General features: G+C 41.1%; 1 protein-coding gene across 2 annotated transcripts in view; it reads right to left on the bottom strand.

The window, feature by feature from the left end:
* Positions 1-220: 220 nt before the first annotated feature.
* The window catches only part of magixb (MAGI family member, X-linked b), a 76,848-nt gene continuing 55,634 nt past the window's right edge, over positions 221-21,434 (bottom strand). For both annotated transcript variants that reach the window (XM_017305839.1, XM_017305838.1), the window contains 12 exons: positions 20,848-20,918; positions 19,704-19,865; positions 16,450-16,969; positions 14,849-15,404; positions 13,845-13,908; positions 12,366-12,788; positions 10,824-10,886; positions 6,068-6,268; positions 5,916-5,992; positions 5,689-5,835; positions 4,253-4,391; positions 221-1,649 (listed from right to left, as the gene is read on the bottom strand). In XM_017305839.1, the coding sequence (XP_017161328.1) occupies positions 703-1,649; positions 4,253-4,391; positions 5,689-5,835; positions 5,916-5,992; positions 6,068-6,268; positions 10,824-10,886; positions 12,366-12,788; positions 13,845-13,908; positions 14,849-15,404; positions 16,450-16,969; positions 19,704-19,865; positions 20,848-20,918 (3,370 nt within the window). In that variant the 3' untranslated portion in view covers positions 221-702. The remainder of the gene's footprint in view (positions 1,650-4,252; positions 4,392-5,688; positions 5,836-5,915; positions 5,993-6,067; positions 6,269-10,823; positions 10,887-12,365; positions 12,789-13,844; positions 13,909-14,848; positions 15,405-16,449; positions 16,970-19,703; positions 19,866-20,847; positions 20,919-21,434) is intronic.

Below are 21,434 nucleotides of genomic sequence, written 5' to 3'. Positions count from 1 at the left end.
TCCGAATTCAGATTTATTGTTTTCCAAATTTGTAAACTTTTTCTCAGAATTAATTTTTTTTCTTCTCAGAATTCAGTTTTTTTTCTCTTAGAATTTAGATTTTTTTTTTTTCAGTCAGAATTCAGATTGTTTTGTCCAAATTTGTAAACTTTTTCTCAGAATTCAGATTTTTATCAGAATTTGGACTTTTTTAAACCAGAATTCAATTTTTTTTCCCCCCTCAGAATTCAGATTTTCTTTCTTAGAATTTAGATTTTTTTAAAAATCTGAATTCAGATTTTTTTTCTTATTCTTCTTCCATAGAAATAATCTATTAGTGAAAGTAGAATTTTCTTGTAAATCAATATTACCGTAAGAAATAACTCTGTTTATTCTTTTATTGCACTACGTTCGATAGAGACAAGCTACTATTTCATGAGCACCAGGACACTTGGCACTAGAAACTAGAAACACTTGGTAATATTTAGAGTTTTTGCAGGGTGGGTCAGTAACTGAAGGTAGGTTGAAATGTGCAGCAGCGTTCTGGAAAAATGTTTGCAACATTTGGTGGAGGCTCAAACCGAAATGTGGTCCAGAGATGAGCTGCAGAAAGGCACAAAGAACATGAGCTGCAGGTTCAAAGTGACGGTTGGTCAGGAGGAGATGGGTCAGGATCTGATGCTGCGTCGTTTAAATGCTGCGTGTTTTATCTCTCGTTAACAGTCAGGGAACAGCGGCGCTGCTGCTTCTTCTTCTTCTCCTGTCCCGCCCGTGTTGCTCATCCTCAAACTGAACCAGCCTCTGCTGACCCGGGACGAGCCACGGGCCGGGCAGCGCGGCGGCGGCCAGCGAGAGCCCTGAAATGCTGGCGGCGGAGACGCTGGAGTCTGATTGGCTGTCTCCAGACTCCGACGAGGCGTCGCCCAGCTGGTCCTGGGACAGCGTGGAGGCGAGGAAGGAGAACGGCTCTCTGCGCGACTCCGGACCCACCACAGTGACTCCTGGTAAGGGCCGATCAGAGATGGCCGACTCTGCGCCACAGTCGTCGTCCTCTTCCTCCTCCTCCTCCTCCTCGTCCCTCCTCAGGCCCCGGTATTCTGCCACCATGTTCCAGTTTTCATCGGTTTCGTCTTCCCGGTTTTCCTTCGGTCTGGGGAGTCTGTGGATCGGGACTGGAATGGGTAGGAAAACATCGTCGTCTTCACTTTCTACTGAGTCCGCTCTTCGCTCTGGTTCCTCCTCAGCAGCAGGTCCTTCCTCCTCCTCTTTTTCCTCCTCCCTCATCCTCCCCCTGTCCAAACTCCTGCTTTTCCTCTCTCTCTGTCTGCTCCTCCCTCTTTCCTTCTCTCTTCTTCTTTCCCTTCCTGCCTCTTTGTCGTCATGTTTCCTGATTACGTTTCTTGGTAAACTCTGAGGCCTCCTCTTCCTCCTCTCCCCGTCCCCGCGCTCAGAGACGGGGCTCCGTAAGCGACCTCCTCCTACCGAGCCCCGCCTTCTTCTCGTTCTTCCTCTGATGGCCCCCGTCCCGCTCCCCGTCACATCTCCCACCGACCTGCTCCTCCTTGTCTGCTTGGCGCGGCGCCCCCTCTGTCCGGTGGGGCTCACTGCAGCCAGACTCTGCTCTTTGGGGTTGTGCAGGAGGGAGGAGGAGGTGATTCTGTGCTCACGGGCTGAACAGGTGAGGAGGAGACGGAAACAAGGTGAGTCGCCAGAAAGCAGACAGGAAAAATAAAATCTTTGCCTGACAGATTTATCTGATCCGCAGTGCTTTACAAAAGTATGAATGAAGTTTTTAAATTTTACACATTTTGTCTTGTTCTCTGACTTTATTTAAAGGATTTATTTATAAATAAAGTGAAAAAGCAACATGAAGCTTAATTACAGCTTGTTTCATTTCTGTTTGGATAAATCTTCCTGTTCTTAAATTAAAAATAAAACACTTTCATGCTATAAGGTAGTGTTACTTTAAGCACGACCAATTATTCTTCCTTAAACAGGTTAGGATAAGTCTATGGGTTATACAGAACATGTTCATTATATATATAAATATATTTATTAACAAAATCATTCTCTGATAATGAGATTTCAATCTGGCCAGTTCTTCAAAATGTGACTTAATAATTAGGAGGATTGTTTTCTAGACACCAAAAGATTTTGATAAAAAAATTATTTCCTGAAAACGGTTGGATAAGTTTTTACTTTAAGCTCTTTGTCTATTTTTAGAAGCAGTAGATCCAAATGGAAGAACAAAATTATGAATTGTGTATAATAGATCTCCATCTATTCAGAATGGCCTAGTCAAAGAGCAGCCCTATCGATTGAACTAATTTAGAGCTGTTACCATAAAAGATTTGCAGCTGCAGCCATAAAGCTTAGAGCCGCGGTGAGGATAAACACAAATTCACTCCACACTTTTTCAGCTTTCTATTTCTAAACCATTTCGTCTGTCACATAAAATCCTACTGAGATGTTTTGGGGCCTCCTGTCACTTTAAATCCTAATAATCTACTGCTGGCCACGCCCCCAACTCCATGTTTACGCTCACATGAAAATGTCTGCATTTATACAACCGTACATCTTTGAAAAGCATCAGTAGAGCTTTCTGTACAACCAACAAGACAACATAAAGTGGTTTCTGGATGGTACATAAACAGAAAAACGCTTGTCTTTTCCAGCAGCCATTGTACGGCGGTAAAAACAACCAATTAAACATGATGGAGCTCTACTTGTATTGCTACATGGGTACTGAAGATTTTTAATAATGAAATGTTTTAAACCAGGCTTCCCTTTCCTTCCACTTCACAATTATGCACGACTTTGTGCTGGACTGTCAGACAAAATGCTAACAAAATGTGATTTTCATGCTCAGCCCCCATAAATACGATTGCAAGGCACTGCACATTAAAAAGCTTCCAGCTTAAGTGTTTCACTGCTCTTAAGGTCGTCTTGGGTAAGAACATCCTTACTGTGCTGCAACATGAATTAATCATACAACATGCATTTATTTATCAGCGTGCTCTCACATTATGCATTCACATACTCACAAATCACGAAGGCAAAAGCATTCTGCTCACAGGCGAATTTGCAAGAAACATAACGTTGTTCATTACTAACTAATCTCATGATCTTATAATGAGGAAGTCCGACATACGCTAACTTTTACTGAGCGCAGACAGCAGTGGAGAGTGGTTAAAGAGATGTAGAGAGGCAGAAAATGGGAGAACTAACAGGAACCATTACCAACCGCGTATTCTCTGTCCGTCCAATGACATAGAAGCAAGGCTCGCCTAGCTTGGAGTTGGTCATACAGAGAGACAAGCTGGAGAGCTCCACTGAGAGGCAAAGAGAAGAGAAGAGGGGAAACGAGTGGAAATGAAAGGGACGGCCAAGACATGCACAAGGTGAAGGTGGAGTGGAAATGTTACCAGAAAGAAGGTTTCAATGGAGCAGAAAAGTAGAGAAATCAGAGGTGGAAGAGAGAACGAAACAGTGGAAAGGATTTTAATTAGTCATTAAGATAAAAGAGAGGAATAAAGAAAATAACACCTGGAAGACGCAGCTATCAGAACAGGAGTTTCTCGTTATAAACATCTGTCCATTCAGGCACCTAATAAATGTATTTTGGTGCTTTTAATGCAAAAACACAAAATATTACCAAGTATTTTTGGTCTAGTTTCCAGTGTGAATGTCTTAGTGCGCTTCAAATAAGATGAACTTACAAGTAACTTTTTAACACTACAGAGGTTTTAAGTGAATAATTCATTAATATTGATGAAATAGTTCTAGTTCCACTGGTAAATTATTTCACTTATAACATGGGGAAAATGTTTTGTTATAAGTTAAATAATCTGCCATTGGATCTTTATAAAATCAATATTAATGAATTATTTACTTAAATTAAGCTCCTATATCTTGCTGAAAAGTTACTTGTAAGTTTGTTTCATCTTATTTAAAGTATTATAAGATATTTGGACAAGAAACTAGACAAAAATGAAAGATAAGATTCTGTATTTTTTCAAGTTTTTATTATGAAAAATCACAAGAATTTGGGTGGAAAAGTCGTAACTTTTTTCTTTTCCATAGAAATAATCTACTAGTGTTTTATAAGTATTATTATTGACTTAAAACAAGTTAATAATTCTTGCCGAAAGTTACACATAAGTTAGTTTTGTCAGGTTTGAAGATATTTGCAGTAGAAACTGAACCTAAGATACTTGGTGAGGTTTTGTATTTTTGCAGGGTTTGAGCTGAAAAGCCTCAGGCGGCGCCGTACCGTAATCAGGCACGTAGCCGTTGCCTCTCTTGAGCACCAGGTGGATCCGGTGGCCTCCGCGGCGGATCATCTCCACGGCCTGGCTGTGGGTCATCCCGGTCGTACTGTCCCCGTTGATCTCCACCAGCTGGTCGCTGACCTGCAAGCACACCATCACTTCGCATTTCACTCACAGGAGGAAATAAAAACAGCGTAAAAGGGGAGCAGGTGTTTCACCTCCAGATCTCCTGATTCAACAAAACTCTCCCTGTTACGATTCTGACGATAGCGGCTCTGCATCTGAAGCTCCAGGTTTTCTGCTGCTATATTACAGAATAAACTTTTCAGTACACACTGTACTATTTAGGATTTATTCCATAGTTATGGCTGCTGTTCAATCTCTTGAGATGCTTATGCTGCATTCACAGCAGCAGCCCTGGATTAGACAGATTAGTTTGTTTTTCTGCAGAGTTCAGTTCGTTTGCCAAGGTGTGAATTAAAAAACGAACCAAAAAAGAATCAAACTCTGGTTTGCTTAGAAACCCGAGTTTTGGTTCAAATTCATATGTGAACGTCAAATGAACCGGAGACAGCACCAAAAGCAGGAAGTGGACTACAGTGCAGGGCATTGTGGGTAAAATAAAGTGTGTTTGGAAGTAGTTGGAGAAATTGCTCATGATCTTTTACCAAAGACAAAAAGAAATTTTACAACCAGTAAAATTTCTGTTTACATTTTTACAAGGAAGGAAGTGGCGCTCAGCGTCTTCTTCAGTGGATTTTATGTCATTTCCTTCAGTGGCTCTTGGCGCAGCGCCCCCACAGGCGAGGAGGGGAACAGGTTTTTCAAATGGTTTGGATCATTTGACTCAGTGCAGTGAAAACGAACATCAGTAGATGAAAATGTAAGAAATATGGAGATTTCTGTCCCAATTCGAACTGAGTCAATAATTTCTTAATACTGATGAAAAAGTTCTAGTTCCCCAGGTAAATTATTTCACTTATAACGTGAGAAAAGTTTATTGCTATACGTGGAATAATCTGCCACTGGAACTGGCATTTTTTCATCAATATTAAGGAATTATTTACTTAAAACAAGCTCCTTTATCTTGATGACATGTTACTTGTAAGTTAATTTTGTTTTATTTGAAGCAAAATAAAAAATAGAAACTAGACCTTGAATACTTTGTAAGATGCTGTTTGTTTGTGTGGCTTTTTGTTGTCATTTCCTGACATAATGAACAATTTACATTTACTATTAAAACAGACTCATTTAATATAGCATTGGTAACGTAGCATTAATCATTTATAAATGTTCAATTATAACACTATAAATGGTAAAATCATTAAAAAAGATGAAGGAAAAAATAAACGTTTGTATATTTGGCATTTGTGAGTAAAGCTACTTTTCCCTGCTAAATGAATTTGCTCAGATTAAAAGTCGGACTGTGTGACGCCACCTGTATCTTCTGGCTGCGTGACGCGGGGCCGCCCTCCATCAGCCCGAGGACGTAGAGCCCCATGTTGTACTCGCTGCCGCCTCGGAGGCTGAAGCCGAAGCCCGACGGTCCGCGGTCCAGGTCAACGCTGTAATACCTGGAGTCACGCTGGCAGGGAGGGAGAAAGGCAACGACGATCACTCCCGTTTCTGGAAGCACACAGGCCTTCAGGAGAAGCATGTCCTCACCTTTGGGCGTGACCTCTGACCCTTCCTGCCCCTGTGACCGTGGTCGTGGTCGGCGGTTTCTGTGTGGTTTGAAGCGTCTGAGGTGGATTAAGGTTTTGGTTAGATAGCTGGCTGAGCGCCAGGCCGGTCGGCTCTGTGCTGTGTTTGCTTACAGGTGCTGGGCCGCGGCACGATGGTGAGGCGCAGCGTGTTTCCGGCTCTGCGGAGAATCTGAGCGAGCTCCCGGTGAGGCAGTGTCACCACCGAGCGGCCCTCGACGGCCTCCAGGCGGTCTCCGGGCCGGATCTGGCCGCTCTTCGCTGCCGGGCTGCCGCGCCGGACCGTGACGAAGCGGTGAGGAAGGAGGGACGCAGCTGGAACAGGAACAAAATCCATCAGTCAGATCAGTCTAAATGGTAAATATCACATTTTATTTAATATTTAAAGGGGACCTACTATGTAAAAATTCACATTTTGCACTTTTTTGTACTTAATTTGGGTTTCAAATGCTTCTAAAAACAGTCCAAATAAAACCACTTTACTGTTTTTTGGTGTCTAGAAAATGAGCAGCTGGTTTTGCTGCGGTATGCGTTGTACAACGGCTGCTGGAAAAGACAAGTGTTTTGTTGTTGATGGTGATGTCAATTGATTAAAAAATATTCTGTGCTTTAATTACACCATGATTAATCAAGATTAAGCTCACAAAGCTTAACTTTGTGAGCTTCAAATGCAAAAATGCCAGTTTTCAAAATGTGTTTAAGAAAATGTTTTATGGGCTGCACAGTGGCGCAGTTGGTAGAGCTGTTGCCTTGCAGCAAGAAGGTTCTGGGTTCAATTCCCGGCCCTGGTCTTTCTGCATGGAGTTTGCATGTTCTCCCTGTGCATGCGTGGGTTTTCTCCGGGTACTCCGGTTTCCTCCCACAGTCCAAAAACATGACTGTCAGATTAACTATGACTCTCCAAATTGCCCCTAGGTGTGAGTGGTTGTGTGTCTCTGTGTTGCCCTGCGACCGACTGGCGACCTGTCCAGGGTGACCCCCGCCTCTCGCCTGAAACATTAGCTGGAGATAGACCCCTCCCAACCCCACTTAGGGACAAGGGTGCAAGAAAATGGATGGATGGATGGATGGAAAATGTTTTATTGTTTCATTCAGGAAGGTTTAAATAAAATGGAATAAAATTAAAAGAAGTGATTTTATTCCAATGTAATTTAGAGATGTTAACTCAGGGGTGTCAAACTCCAGTCCTGAAGGGCCGCTGTCCTGCAGTTTTTAGATGTGCCACAGGTACAAAACACCTGAATCAAATGGCTTAATTACCTCCTCAGTTCTCCAGAGCCTTGCTAATGACCCAATTATTCTATTCAGGTGTGGTGTAGCAGAGGCACTTCTAAAAGTTGCAGGACACCGGCCCTCGAGGACTGGAGTTTGACACCCCTGTGTTAACTCTAAGCTGGTTGTGATTCAGTGGATTTCACCAGAGCACTAAGCAGGCTATACTTAGTGCACACTTATGTTATATTAACATGTTTTAGATTATTAACGTTGAGAGCCCTAGTTGGTCACTTACCACTCAGAAACCATTTGCTGCATTCTCGTTGGTTGTGCAGGAGGTTCTACTAATGCTTATCAAAGATGTATTATGCTTGATCTTAAAGGAGCTTAAAATAGGCAGAACTGAAATCTAATTTTCTAAAAATGATCTTGAGCCAAAAAAATGTAATTAAAGTGTTTTGTGTGGTGCATAAACCCACCTGAACCTCCTCAAGGAAACATAACAGGTCATCTTTAAAGTCTAAACCTCAACTAGCATAAAAGTGTTTTATTTTTTTTAATCATCGATTCTGTTTAAGAGCAGGAAGATTTACCCCAACAGAGAACATGCTAGATTTGCTAAACAAGCTGTAATAAAGCGTCAGCTTGCTTTTTGACTGGGTTAATCCTATAAATTACTTCCAGTGGGAGTTTTTTCTACCCTCTTTGTCTCCTTGAAACATTTCCCCCTTTGTTTCATCCTAATTCACCTTTTTCTGGCGCGCCAGCAACATTTCTTCCCTCTATTGATTCGCCTTTTACCTCCAGAACAAGGAGTCATGACCAGAAGCCTCCAGGCCAGAACTGATTGTTCTGTCCTAAATCTGTCACGCAACGTCACATTTTGGATTTTTACACTTAATATTTATACAACGTCAGTAATTTTCTGCTGTTCTGCAAACTTGCAGGTTGTCTGCATTAGTATGCCACTCACGTCTGAAAGAAATACACTGCAACATTTCTTTTTCTCTGCAAGCAGCTAAGGGGACAGCTCAGGTTTTTAGTTTTTGCAGAGAGGTTCTGTTATAAAACATAAATCAGATTATAACTAAACTCTCTTAACGTCTTTATTTAGTATAAATCCAGGAGGATTCAGTCAACATCTTCCTGAAACCAACTCCAGTATAGATAATGCTGTGGCTAATTATCCAGTTATTCTTTAGCCACTTTGAATTATTGGGTTATTTTATGTTTATTTACATTGATGATGGAGGCAGAAGATGGAAATCCAGTCGTTACTTTCTGAAGTGGAACATGTAAAGCTTTTTTTGTCTGTCTGTGAGGGATTTACCCTGTTTTGGTCTAAGCTAATCTGGGGCTAGCTATTAGCTTGAGCGTCTTTAATCAGTTAACTTAAAATTAAATGAAGATACCAAAAGAAATGTCTTCCGCACTAAAGATGTAGCTAATCCTTGGCTCTCATACTGGTTTACAAGTCCGACTGAGTCGCCTTTAAGGAAAATTTGTGGTTCAAACTTGTCGAAGCTCTTAGCATCTGTTAAAATGCGTTCAAAGTTTTTGTGAATTTACAGGAAACATTTCGCTCCTTTGCAGGCCGACTCTTGATTCATTCGGTCATTCAGTCTCTATTTGAATCCTCTAACATCCGTTGTTTCTATCAGTTGACTGAGATTATTTTTTATAATTATTTCTCCTTGTAAAGTTTTTCTTTTTAAAGATTTTTCTCTTTTTCCGCCTTCGATTTATATGTTTCGTCATGTTTTACTTGGTTACCGTTTCCCTTGGTTTCCTCTCTGTTTAATTACATTCCTGTTTCTTCTAAAGATTATTAATTTGAATTTGTAATGCTTTGCATTCAAATAATCACCTTCCCCGTCACCTAAGCCTCACAGTTCAGTCCCTCCTTTTTTTGTCAGATCCTTCCATCCATCTTCTGTCTATTTTATCTTTCTGTCTTCATGAAATTCACTATAAACTGAAACTGCCCCTCTATCTGCATCAAATATTATATTATTATTGGTCTGTGTCTACTCTTACATGACTTCTGTCAATACTATATGATAAAATAAACTTAAACTGTCGGGGATGTTAAACTCATTTTTATTTTGGGCCGTATTAAGATATTTGACATTCTCAAAGGGCTTCTTGTGCCAGAATGCATTAATAAAACCCGTCAACAAACTTAAAATATTAATAAATTACTTATTAAAATGAAAACGTATATTGAATATCTTTTCACATTGATGTAATTTTGCATTATACAGATAAAAACAGCTTTGATTTGGTTGATAAAATAATATTAAAACACAGCCATTATCTTGACGGCCACATAAAAGCACCAGTGGGCCGGATTTGGCCCTCGGGCCTCGAGTTTGACACACGTGATCTATTTAAATACTTTTTCCTTTGCTGTGTGTGGGAAACAATGTTGGCAGTCCTCCACTCTGAGCCTCTGCACTGCTCATCGTCACGAGCTGCAATAAATTAAGTAAATAAATAAAGTGTGAGGAAGAGGTCAGAGGTGAGAAGGAGCTGAGTGGGTTGTTGTGATGCGCCGGTTTCAAAGTAAAACACAGAAACCGTTAGCTTCCTCGCTTCGTCTTATCTGAGATTTAGGCTCAACGCTGACCAGCGTACGAGTTTGATGAGGAAAAAATACGGAGCAGCCGAGATTTAAATGTTCCTACAATAATCTCCTCCAGCAGATAAGAAGCTGCTGCTTACAGATTTTCTCTACTCAGATGTGAATCTTCTTGGTTTTTTTATGCCGGCCCCCCCACCCCCATCCCTGCGTTGAGAGCAAGCTGCGTTTTGGTGACAGCTGGCCCCTCCAGAGTCCTGTCAGTGGCCTTACGTAACCCAGAATAAACATTTTCCATTTAATACCAAAACCCCTCATCGCTCTCTGGGTAAAAACAGCACGTTTGATTTAAAGTTAAAATGCTCGTTAACAGACTGAACCTGTGACGAGGGGGCGAAGAATATGCCAGAGGAGATGAAGTGCATGTCAAACAGGGACGATGATTTGGTTAAAAGGCAACTCGGAGCCCAGAAACATCTCCAATCTGGACATAATCTGGGTGACCCAGGCAGAAACGGCAATCAGGTCAGATCAAAGCCAAGGCAGCTTTGGACATAGTCTTCTTATCATGCATAATACATCAGCAAACAGATGAATAAACACGCACACGGCACCATTGTGCAGACACACACACATGCCCGGAGACCGGGACGAACACATTTGGTCACAGATGTGGGAGAACAGGCACAGCTGCATGCGAACGCACAGATTGCTTTTTTTATCCTGTGGGGTCTTTCCCTCGTGGCTCTCTGTGTCCACCGTAATCCCACTGCGGTACGTCCTGCAGCCACCATTCATGAAAGGTAACAGCCCCCCTGTCATCACCAAGCCCCCCCTCTGCGGCTCGGATGCGGACGTAACCGGCACCGAGCGTCGGCAGGTTCTCCTCGAAACGCAGCTGAAATTCTCTCTAATCGTCTTTCTGACGGCTCAAAAATCACAGATAATCTCAACATGCAAAAGTCCACTTCTGTAGCAACAACAGCAGCAGCAGCAGCACCTGAGACATGTGACCAACTTTCACACAAAACAAACTTCAGGACATGCAAACATGAAGTGATTAAAAATATTTACGTTTGGACTCCTTTACAGTTTTCAAAGCAGACTGTAGTCTCTCCAGCATGGCTCTTTGATTAGCTAATGCAACAAAAAGAAAAAGGAAAAGAAAGAAAACAGCAACAAAAAAAATTTCCTTTATTCCAAGTCCAGCAGCTTGAAGGCTTCACTTGCAACAGGAGCTAAAACACAGGCTGGCCGTTCCCCCTCTGTTGCTCCGCAGCGAGGGAAATGTTCAGCATTTCCCTGAAGCATTCAGAGGTGGTGGAGAGAGCAGAGAGGTACGAGGGAGGGGGAGAGTTTTAATCTCCTGGAAAACCAGACTGGACGCTTTTACTGCAGAGGGAGAAGGGGGGTGAGAGACGGAGAGTGGGCGGGAGCTTATGAGACGAGCGGCGGAGAGGGAGAGAAAGACAGGACAGACGGAAAAGAGAGAGAGAGAGAGAGAGAGAGAGACAGGGACGGAGGGGACTTCTTGACAAGATAAGACGACATGGGGGTTTATCGGCGTGAAAACAAGCACGTGTTTGTGTTCGACCATAAAGCGGTTTTATCTGCATCCCAGAGAGGAGGAGAGGCTTATGCATCGTTGGGGATGCTGCGTTTCACCTGCTGTAGACGCAATAAACACCAAACCGAGGCGATAAGAGCAGTTCTGTTCCCAGAGAGGACATAAATAAACCTCCACGCTCTGTGGCAACAAAAAAATTTAAAAAAAGGTTCTGCAGAAAACGGTTATGATTGAGTGGATTAAAAGTTTATGGAAAACCAATCCACTAATTTCTGGACGCCTCTTATTCTGTTAAAAACAAACAGATTTAAAGATTTTGTATCTCTTCATTGCAAAAACACAAAATTTTACCGTTTGGTTTAGTTTCTAATATCTTATTACACTTGAAATGAGACAAACGTAACTTTTCAGCAACTAGTTCAAATGGTAGATTATTTATAACATGGAAAAAATCTTGTTACAAGCTAAATAATTAGCCAATGGAACGAGAAATTTTTCATCAATATTAAGAAATTACTCACTTAAAAAAGCTCCTAAATCTCAATGAAAGCTACTTTTGTCTTCTTTCAAGTGCACTAAGACACAGAAAGAGTTGGTAATGTTTTGTGTTTCTGCAGAGTGACCAGTCCTTCACCGGAGTCTCTGGGGTCCAATTAGCTCTAAGTGCTGCAGAGCTTGAAGGACCTGAACTCTCCAGCAAAGAGCCTTGAACTGAAAAGCGCCAGACGACGACGGTAAAAACCCAACAAAGACGTGTTTTAAACGACCAGAACCAGGAGATTTAAAAAGCACATTGTAACAAACCAACCTGAAAGACTGAATGCAAAACAAATTGTTTGCAAGGTGAACAAATGCACCAGAAAAATGTAGATGAGGGATTGTGACTCATTCAGTGGCTTGTGGCCACGCCAAGCAATTTTAATGTGCAATTACCTAATGGTGCTTCTTTGCACAAGGGCATCCAAATAAAACCCGTTGCTTTGGGCAGGTAACCAACTGTTAGTGCTTTTCAGAAGTTCTGATATTTTATGGGTGATGCCGGATCTTACCTCGTCCGTTCTCCAAGTCCTGAGAGGCAATCACAAACCCGAATCCCTCCCCGGGCTTTCTCCGCAGTTCCACGTCGAACCCTCTGAAGCGCCGCGTCCGCTCGCCCTTCCGCTTCTCCAGGCTCGCTTCAGGCACCGACACGCCGCCGCTGCCGCCGGCCTCATCCTCCAGGCCGATGTCGATCCAGTCTTTGGGCTCCATGGTCAGGGTCACTGGAATCGACTCCAGGAAACTGGTGCTCTGGATCAGAGAGGAGCTGCTGAGGAGCGGGGAGGGAGGGTTGCTGGTGGCGCTGCGGGGAACGGGCAGCGCCTCTGGGAGCAACGACGAATTGTCCGCGTCAAGGGGAGGAGGAGGGGGGCGCAGCAGAGGCGGAGGGAGTCTCCGAACCGAGCCGGGAGAAACCGATGAGTGATAGGTGCCTAAAAGACGAGAGAAACCGGATATAAACTCTGAGCACTAGGTGGTTAGCAGCTGACATGTAATTCCACAATTACATGTTAAATAGTTTTGTGATAAACCAGGAGAGTCCAAATGTTTTGAGCCAAGGGCCAAAATCCCCAAGCTGAAAATATTCAGGGGCCAAAAGTTTAATTTCGCCCCACCAAATAAAAATGCAAAAAAAATTATTGTGGTTTCTCTTTTACCTGAACAACAATAAATAAAACAGTTAATATTTTATCAAATATTTAATAAAATTATTAAACATTTGAATAATTCCATCAAATTATTAATATGTCAATATATTAATATCAATATAAATTTTTTATATCAATATTTTTTAAAGAAAAATTATTAATATTTATTACCTTAATGTTTACAGTTATGTAACTTTTTGGAGTAATTATTTTAAATATTTAAGTCTACAAAATTCATTTTTTACAACTTTTGCTGTATTTAGTCAAATGTAATAATGGGTGTGCCAAAGTCTGTTTTTGGGTGAAAACATGCTGGATGTTTGAGGCACAACTAATAACATAATAGTAATTTTAAAAAGGCTAACTCAAGAAAAATTATTTGTGTTGTACGTTTAAGATGATATAAACTTGCCATGGAAAATATCATCCTAAAAAGTTTTACAAAAAATGTTGCAAGGCCAAATTTGTCCCATTCTTGAATTGCAGTCACAAAATTAATCCAAGGGCCACAAAAGGCCCCCGGGCCGCACTTTGACCACCCCTGCAGTAAACGATAAAATTGTTGTTTTGAGACTATTTTCAAGATATAATGGTGATGGCATAGTAATGGAAGAACGCATTCTCAAAGATCAATAAACTTTAAATCCTAATGATCATTTAACACTGGAACTGGAAGACATTTTAAATATTCAAAATAAATAAAACAACAAATAAAAATGAATTATGATGATCCGTAAGCAAAATGGTGTTTTTCGTCACTAGCGGTATAAAGACAAACTTTTGATCACATTTGTAATGGAAACACAGCTGCTGACTCCAGATGGGTGCAGAGTATTTTACCTCCTCTGTAAACCAGCAGAATAACTTCTCCCTGTTTCGTGTGTTCCTGCAGGATTGTCTGAATCTACAAAAAAGRAAAAGTTGGGGTTGAAACACATTGTTAAGCAAAGCTTCAAGAGTTAAAGTTAAAGTTAGGGCTGGACAATAAATCAATAAAATATATTGTGATGGATATGTGATCAATATCAATAGATAATACGTCTGATAGAATCTTCAATAGTTACTCTCTCTAATTCTGCCAGATAACCATGGCTGAACTGCAAAAACACAAAATTTTACAAAGTAGTTTTGGTCTAGTTTGTAGTGCAAATACCTTTTTACAGTTGAAAAAGACAAAACTAACTTAATCTGCTCTTAAACAAGAAGTAGGAGCTTGTTTTAAGTCAATAATTCCTTAATATTGATGAAAAAGTATCAGTTCCACTGAAAGTTTATTTAACTTATAACAAGAAATTTTTCCCATGTTATAAGTGAATTAATCTGCCATATTAAAAAAATATTTACTAAAAACAAGCTCTTACTTCTTGTTGAAACGTTACTTGTAAGTTAGTTTTGTCTTATTTCAACTGTACAACGATATTTGTACTAGAAACTATATCAAAATACTGTATTTTGTGTTTTTCCAGTGTGGTGGAATCAACTGACTCGCTCCCTCTTCGGTAACCTAGCAACAACATGCTGGGGAACATGTTGGGGGAACCTGGAAGCAGTTCCAAGTTCCCCCAATTTTGGTTACCTAGCAACAGCCCGTTGAGTAACTTGTAGCAGTTTCGGATTCACTGTGCCTCATAACTGCTTAAAAATAAAAAGTTTAGAGGAGGAGTTAGAACTGTGGTCACACCACAGTTCTAACCACAGTTTGGCATCATTTCAGATATTTAAAGCAGAAACTGAATAAATAATTATTACTACAGACTGATATGAAACCCTGATGTTGCGATACATTTTTCAGCCATACTGTCCAGCCCTTGTTAAAATAATCTAGGTTGACTTTTATTTATTACCTGAATGAGGCTGAGGCTTTGCACATCAGCTCCATTGATCTTGACCACAGCGTCCCCTGGCTGCAGGGAGTTGCACTGCTTCCTGTCAAAGACTCTCTCCACCACGGCCAACCTGCCTCCAGAACCACCAGCCATCAGGCTGAACCCGAGGCCCCTGTCTCCTTCGGTTTGGGCCAAGGCCACTGGAACGAGTTCCCCTCCGGTGAATCCCCCGAACACGCTGCCCACACTCATCGCGCCAGGAGAGGAAACGCTGCTGGGGCTGGCAGTGGGGCTGGTGTTGCCATGGAAACCGTTGACGCCGTGGTGGTGGGGGCTTTCTCTGCTGGGCGGTGGTCTGAGAAGGGAGGTCTGCGGTCTGAAAAGGTGGGAGTGAGCGCTGCGGGGCCCGCCGGAGGAAGACGACGGTCTCCGCGGCGACTCAGGGAGCGGCAGCCTGCTCCCCGGCATGGTGCAGGTGGACAAGTCACTTTCGGACGACTTCGACGTTCCATAACGTAAATGATGCTGCGGTGTCGTAAGGGAGTTATTGTTGTGATTTCGTATCATTGACGCTCTGAGGAGAAAGAAAAGCAGGCAAGCACTGAACTACATCTTACTTAAAGAAAACACATGCAAACTCTTAAGAGTAAAAAAAATCAGTTCTAAATCAAGTAGCATTTAGAATTGATTTTTCTAAATCAGTTCACAAAAATCACAAAAAACAACTGGTAATGTAACTTACAATAAACAAACTAGTTTGACTGAGTCCTTGACCTTCCTCTTTGTCCCAATTCTTTTTATTAAGGTTTTAATGGCTCTAATGGCCTTTATTTGAGAGAGGACAAACAGGAAAGTGGGAAATGAGAAAGGAGGAAGACATGCAGCAAGCAAAGGTCATGAGTCTGGGACTCAAACCTGTGACTAACACCTCCATATGTGGGCTGTGCTTTACGCCTGCTCCACTGCAGCAACCCTCTCTCCCACTTCACAGAATTATTAATTATATCAAATATTTTAAACTCATAATGTATTAAAAAAATTCTGTAAAGATGAATTCACTCTCGCTGTCGGCCATCATTGAAGTTTCCAGGTGTCACTTGTGTGTCAGTTTTACAGGAATACCAGAAACACAAAACAAAGGTTCCGGCTTTGGACTCTTGAATGTAGAAAAAAATGTGACTAATTGATTAATGGCCCAAAAACAAACAAACAAACAAACAAACAACCAAACAAACAAACAAACAAACAAACAAACATCAAGTTAGTTGATTGTAACCTGGCTTAAGATAAAATGATACATAAATATTCTGGTGTTCTACGCTCCTGGTAACACCGGGATTATCTCATTATTATGAGTCAGATTAGATAAATTACTGCCTCCAGAATATAAAAAAACCTCAAGTAAAGCATTTGTACTTGGATGCATAAAGTACTGAGCCAAATGCACCATCATCACCAAAAACGTACTTTTTCTAAATTAATCCAACTCAAGTAGAGAGTTGGAAATACCAAGTAACTTACTAAAACTGATTTAAATCAACTTACTATCTTCAAATAAATACTATTTTGCATTTACAGTGTAATCACTGCGTCTGAAAAGGTAAAGTTCGGGCTCTTACCTGTGTGAACCAACAGCAGAAACAACCTCACTGTCGCTCTGGCTGGCCAGCGTCGGGTCCAGCGACTGCAGCCTGGCTAAGCTCCTGTGTGACCGCGGAGGCCGCACTGGGGAGAACGGCGCAGCGTTGCTCACGCTGGAGCGCCTGTACGGCGGCGGCTGTCTGGACGCGTAAGACGTGGCGTTTCCGTTGGCATCCAGGGTCACGCCGTGCTCCACGTAGCCTCTGTCGCTGTGGTAGCCGTTAAAGAGCTGGCTCTGAGGTGAAGGAGTTGAAAGGCGAGGTAGCTGGTGAAGAGGTTGCGGTTGGGTGGTGGTAGGTGCGACATGGTGGTCCTCGGCGTTCAGTAACCTTGGCGACGGCTGCTTGGGGCGACCGTCCGGGTTGTAGAGCATTGGATACCCCCTTCTCACCTCGATGTCTATGCTGTGGCCCACAGGCACTGACTTGAGCATCTCTACCGCTTCTTTGTGAGACATTCCCAACACACAAGCATCGTTGATGTACACAAGTATGTCCGCTGATGAAGTCAAAACAAAACACACTGGTTAACACGCAACACACATTTTCATATTTGTTTTGGAGAAATTTTGAAATGTCATTGTTACCCTATTTTCTAAAGGGTTATTGTGTAATGCAAACCAGCATGTCCTTTACAGAGTTGGGTAGAGGGCCCAAAAATTACTCTCCAGTAAGAGCAGCAACACTTCAACATATTTTCACTTTAGTAAAAGTAAAAATTAGCCATCCACAACAATACTCGAGTAAAAATGTGTTTTGTAAAAAGGCTACTCAAGTACTGAGTAACTGTTAAAAATATCAATCATTTAAGATTTAAAAACTGCATAATCAGACAGAACAATATGAAAAACTATGTGGAAAGTTGTTATTTGGAGGACCTAAAAGAAAATTATTCAAATTAACATCATAATTACAATATAACATCAGGCAAATGAAAATATTTTTAAAATGAATTTCTTTCAATACAAATCTTATGAAACTAACATAAAATGCCTGTCTGTGTCTGGTGAGGAAGTATCCAAACATTTTACTAAAGAGTAGCAATACTTCATGATAACATTACTCAAGCAAAAGTAAGTACCACCGGATAGTAAAAATACTCCTAAAAGTTTTTTTTGTTTTTGTTTTTTTTCTTCAAAAAGTTACTGAAGTAAATATAACTGGCTACTAATCCAACTCTGGTCTTTTGTAGGCAAAAGAGTAAACAAATAAAATTGTGAAAAGAACTAAATTGCTGTTTATCCTAAAAATAGCATAAACTTATTCATGGTTAGCCTAGAAAGACGGCTAATAGTAGCGTAAGAGTCACGTTTTAAATTCTTTACTTTTGACCAGTACCACTGGTGTCTTCAAGGTTTTCATCAGACATTCAGTTTATTTCAAAGGAACTAAAATGCTGAAAGGTGAGAGCTGTCTGAGAAGCTAAAAGGTACAACAACATCTCCAAGCAGTTTCATGTTTCCATGACAACCATCTGCAATACTGCTGAAAGGTTTCAGGTTCATGGGATGGTCGGCACTCTTCTAGGACATGAATACAAGAGGAGGAAGTGCTGCGCCCATTTACCTGAGAACTAACGGGACGGTAAAACTAGAAGGAAACCATCCAGAACCATTTAGGCTGAACTTCTGGGTCAAGGTGCTTTACTTTCTGACTGCAGGAGTTCGAAAATTTCTGACATAAAATCAAACTAAATGTTGCCAGATGCAGACTTCCATTGYTGGATATCATGCCTGCATTAAGGATCTCATCTGTTTGTCCATACTGTGTACAGTTCTGTTGTTTTTCAAGTGAATCAGTAATCGATAGCCAAGTCTGATTTGTGCCCAACATTGAACATGCAAAGTGCAGAGACATTCGTCCGCGTCTCTGTGTTTGCTTATAAAATTCATCTGTGCTTCTGTGCGCTTGCGGACTAATCCGAAAAAGTAATCTTGCTAAAGCAGCCTATTTAACAGATATGAACTAGATCAGCCTGTGCTCTGGCCTCCTGGAGCGGTAATAGCTGCCTCTGTGAGGATTTGCGTGACAGTCTGTAAACAGGATGTGCGCCACTGTATTTGCAAGTGTTATGATAGCAAGATTATGGATTACTAGCCACCAGGATTAAAGGGTTTTATCTACACTTTCTCTTGTATGTAAAAATAAAGATGTGGAGCTGCAGGTGAGGAAAAGATGTACAAACACTTTAATTACAGACTGATCCATAACAGAAAATACGTTTGATTAAATGTATAATCATTTCAATGAATCCAGAACCGCACAGCATTCTGGGGGATGTTGGCAGAAGGAAAACTTTAGCCGCTCAACATCAGCTAAGCAAGGTTTTTGGAATCAACTCACTCACTCGCACTCTGGTTACCTAGCAACTCACTCATTCTGTGGTTACCTAGCAACAATCTCCTGAGTAACTTGTGCAGCAGCAGTTTAAGGTTTTGCTATCGTGCCTCATAACCGCTTAAGAAAAAGAAAGAACGGCGGGGAGTGAGAGCAAAAAATGAGTAGAACATTTCAAAAGTAAATTGTGGATATTTCAGATATTTCAACACAAAACTAAATCATAATTATCGATATCGACTGATATGAAACCCTAATATCGTGATGCGTTTTCCAAGCATGCCGTCCTGCCCTACTGTTACTTCAAACACACCAAAACATTTCCATGACTTCAGTAATAATAGCTACAGTTTGCAGATATGCCAATTCAATAGTTTTCACAAAACAAATAATATTTCTCAAATATTGTAAGTTCATGCTGACAACACTCTTCAGTGTGGATGATGTTACAGAATTAAAAAAAACTCAAAGTTATCAAATTCACTGAGCTGTTATTAAAAAAAGCCCGCGAATTAAAGAAAACTGTATTTTCTATGACATGTTGACGTAAGTCTACAATTTGTACAGGCTGTAAAAGAGCGAGAGAGAGCAAGACTTTTGCAGATGCCAGGAAGACGATGTATTGCAAAGATGATTTGTTTTTTCTTTTTCAGCTCTCTATGCCTTTCTGTAACTGAACATGTTGGGATTCAAATTGCTGGTAGTTTTTTGTAGATCTCAGTAATAAACAGATCAAAATTTTCTATAAGCTAAATGCTATAACTGTACTAGTTGAAGGTAAAGATGCTTTTATGTTAACAAATACAAGCAAAAGCCTCTTTTGTAGTGATTGAAAAAATTCAAGTTGGAACCCAGAACTAAATAGCTAAGATTATTTTCATTTCTAAAGTTTTTACCTGTCTTAAGAGTGGAGGGGCCACTTGCCGTCACACTGTAGACCTGGAGAAACTCTCTTGGCCGGCTGCCTCCGACTATGTTGAAACCAAACCCTCTGGAGCCCTTGATCAAGTGTGCATGGACAGGGAAACCCCTGAGATCCTCAGGCAGGTCCGTGAACCCTGATGATCAACAAAGTAAAGAGAAAAACTCAAAAAAGATGCAGAGATTGATTAATGAGAGAGTCGCACCAGACAGGAGACAAAAAAAAAAGTGGAAACAGTCCAAGGTTTTCATGCACAACTAAATGCTTGGAAGTGGCGGGTTTTAGTAGGGAGGAAAAAAAGAGTTTAACAGTACGAACCAATCGCCAGATGGCTTTTAACGAAATGCTACACAACCCAAAGCATATGGTGGAGAGATTGCTTTAAAAGCAGAATCCATTACTGACTGTCTGCTAAGTTAAATTTGGCAACATAATCCATTTGCTTGACCAAGCTCTGCAGAATCATGTAGGTCATTTTTTAATTTATTTTTAAATGTTACATCACATCAGAAAAATCTGCAAAATGTGTTTTAGATTGAGCGCATTCCCCTGGTTCATCTCTTATAATGTAAGCATGTGTTGTCTTTATCTAGACATGCATGATATTATAGCAGCAGATAATAAAAGTCATCAAAATCCCTTTAACAGCAGACCAAAATGAATGCAATATTGCCTTCTGCTGGTAAAGAAAGGGCATTACACCTGACTGAGCAGCTGGAAGCAAAGCGATGCATTTGAATCTGTTTCTTTTTTTTAATGTTGCTGTGATCACAGATAGACATCATGAATGACATTTTTATTTGAAACGGGCAGATTACATGGATGCCAGTCACATGTTCTCCCCATGTTGACCCTGCCAGCCTGTGCAGCAGGTCTGGCCGCTCTCCAGCAGCTCAGAGCTTTAGGCGTTAATCACTTACATGCCACTGTTCGGCCAAAAGCTCATTCTATCTCATTTGACTCTAACAAGCCTGCTGTGTCTGCGGCTTCCGTGCATGACAAATTTGTGGCCTCATTTAGCATGTTCAAATGTTAAATACGTTGCTCATGTGCTGATAATTGCATGGTGGGAGAGAAGGGGCAGGAAAGGAAAACCAAGAAGAAACAAAGACGCTCACATTCATTTTTGTAGTTGGTCTCTCTGCTTGAGGGACGAGGGCCCAGCCAGCTGGTCCTCCTCGGGCTGCGCCTTGGGTAGGAAAACGGGCACAAGAAGAGCCACCAATTTCAGTCAAATTATGACACTGAATAAATGACAAAAATAGTGTTTACCTGGCAAAAATGCACAATGAATTTTAGTTAATATGAGTTACAACAACATTTAATTTGTAACTGGGATCAATAAAATATTTTTGAATTTAAGTCAAAGACGGGATGGACAATATGGCTGAAAAACGTATCACGATATAAATGTTTCACATCAATTTGCATTGATAATTATTGATTAGTCTTTTGGTTTTAAACACCTAAAATACTGCCAAACTATTGATGTGATCTTTCCTGTTTCATCCAGTTTTCACTCCACAATCTATTTTTTTTTTAAGGAGTTATGAGGAGGAAAAGTGGCAGAACTTTAAACTGCTGTTGTGGCAGTTACTCCACAGGTTGTTGCTAGGTAACCAAAGAATGAGTGGGTTGCTAGGTAACCAAAGAATGAGTGAGTTAGCTGATACCAATCTCTAGCAGTTATTGGGCAAGAGGATAA

This window comes from Poecilia reticulata, linkage group LG7 (assembly GCF_000633615.1).
Source record: "Poecilia reticulata strain Guanapo linkage group LG7, Guppy_female_1.0+MT, whole genome shotgun sequence".
Classification (NCBI taxonomy): Eukaryota; Metazoa; Chordata; class Actinopteri; order Cyprinodontiformes; family Poeciliidae; genus Poecilia; species Poecilia reticulata.
The sequence above is the reverse complement of the archived record's forward strand: the minus strand, read 5'-3'. Positions and strand labels throughout refer to the sequence as shown.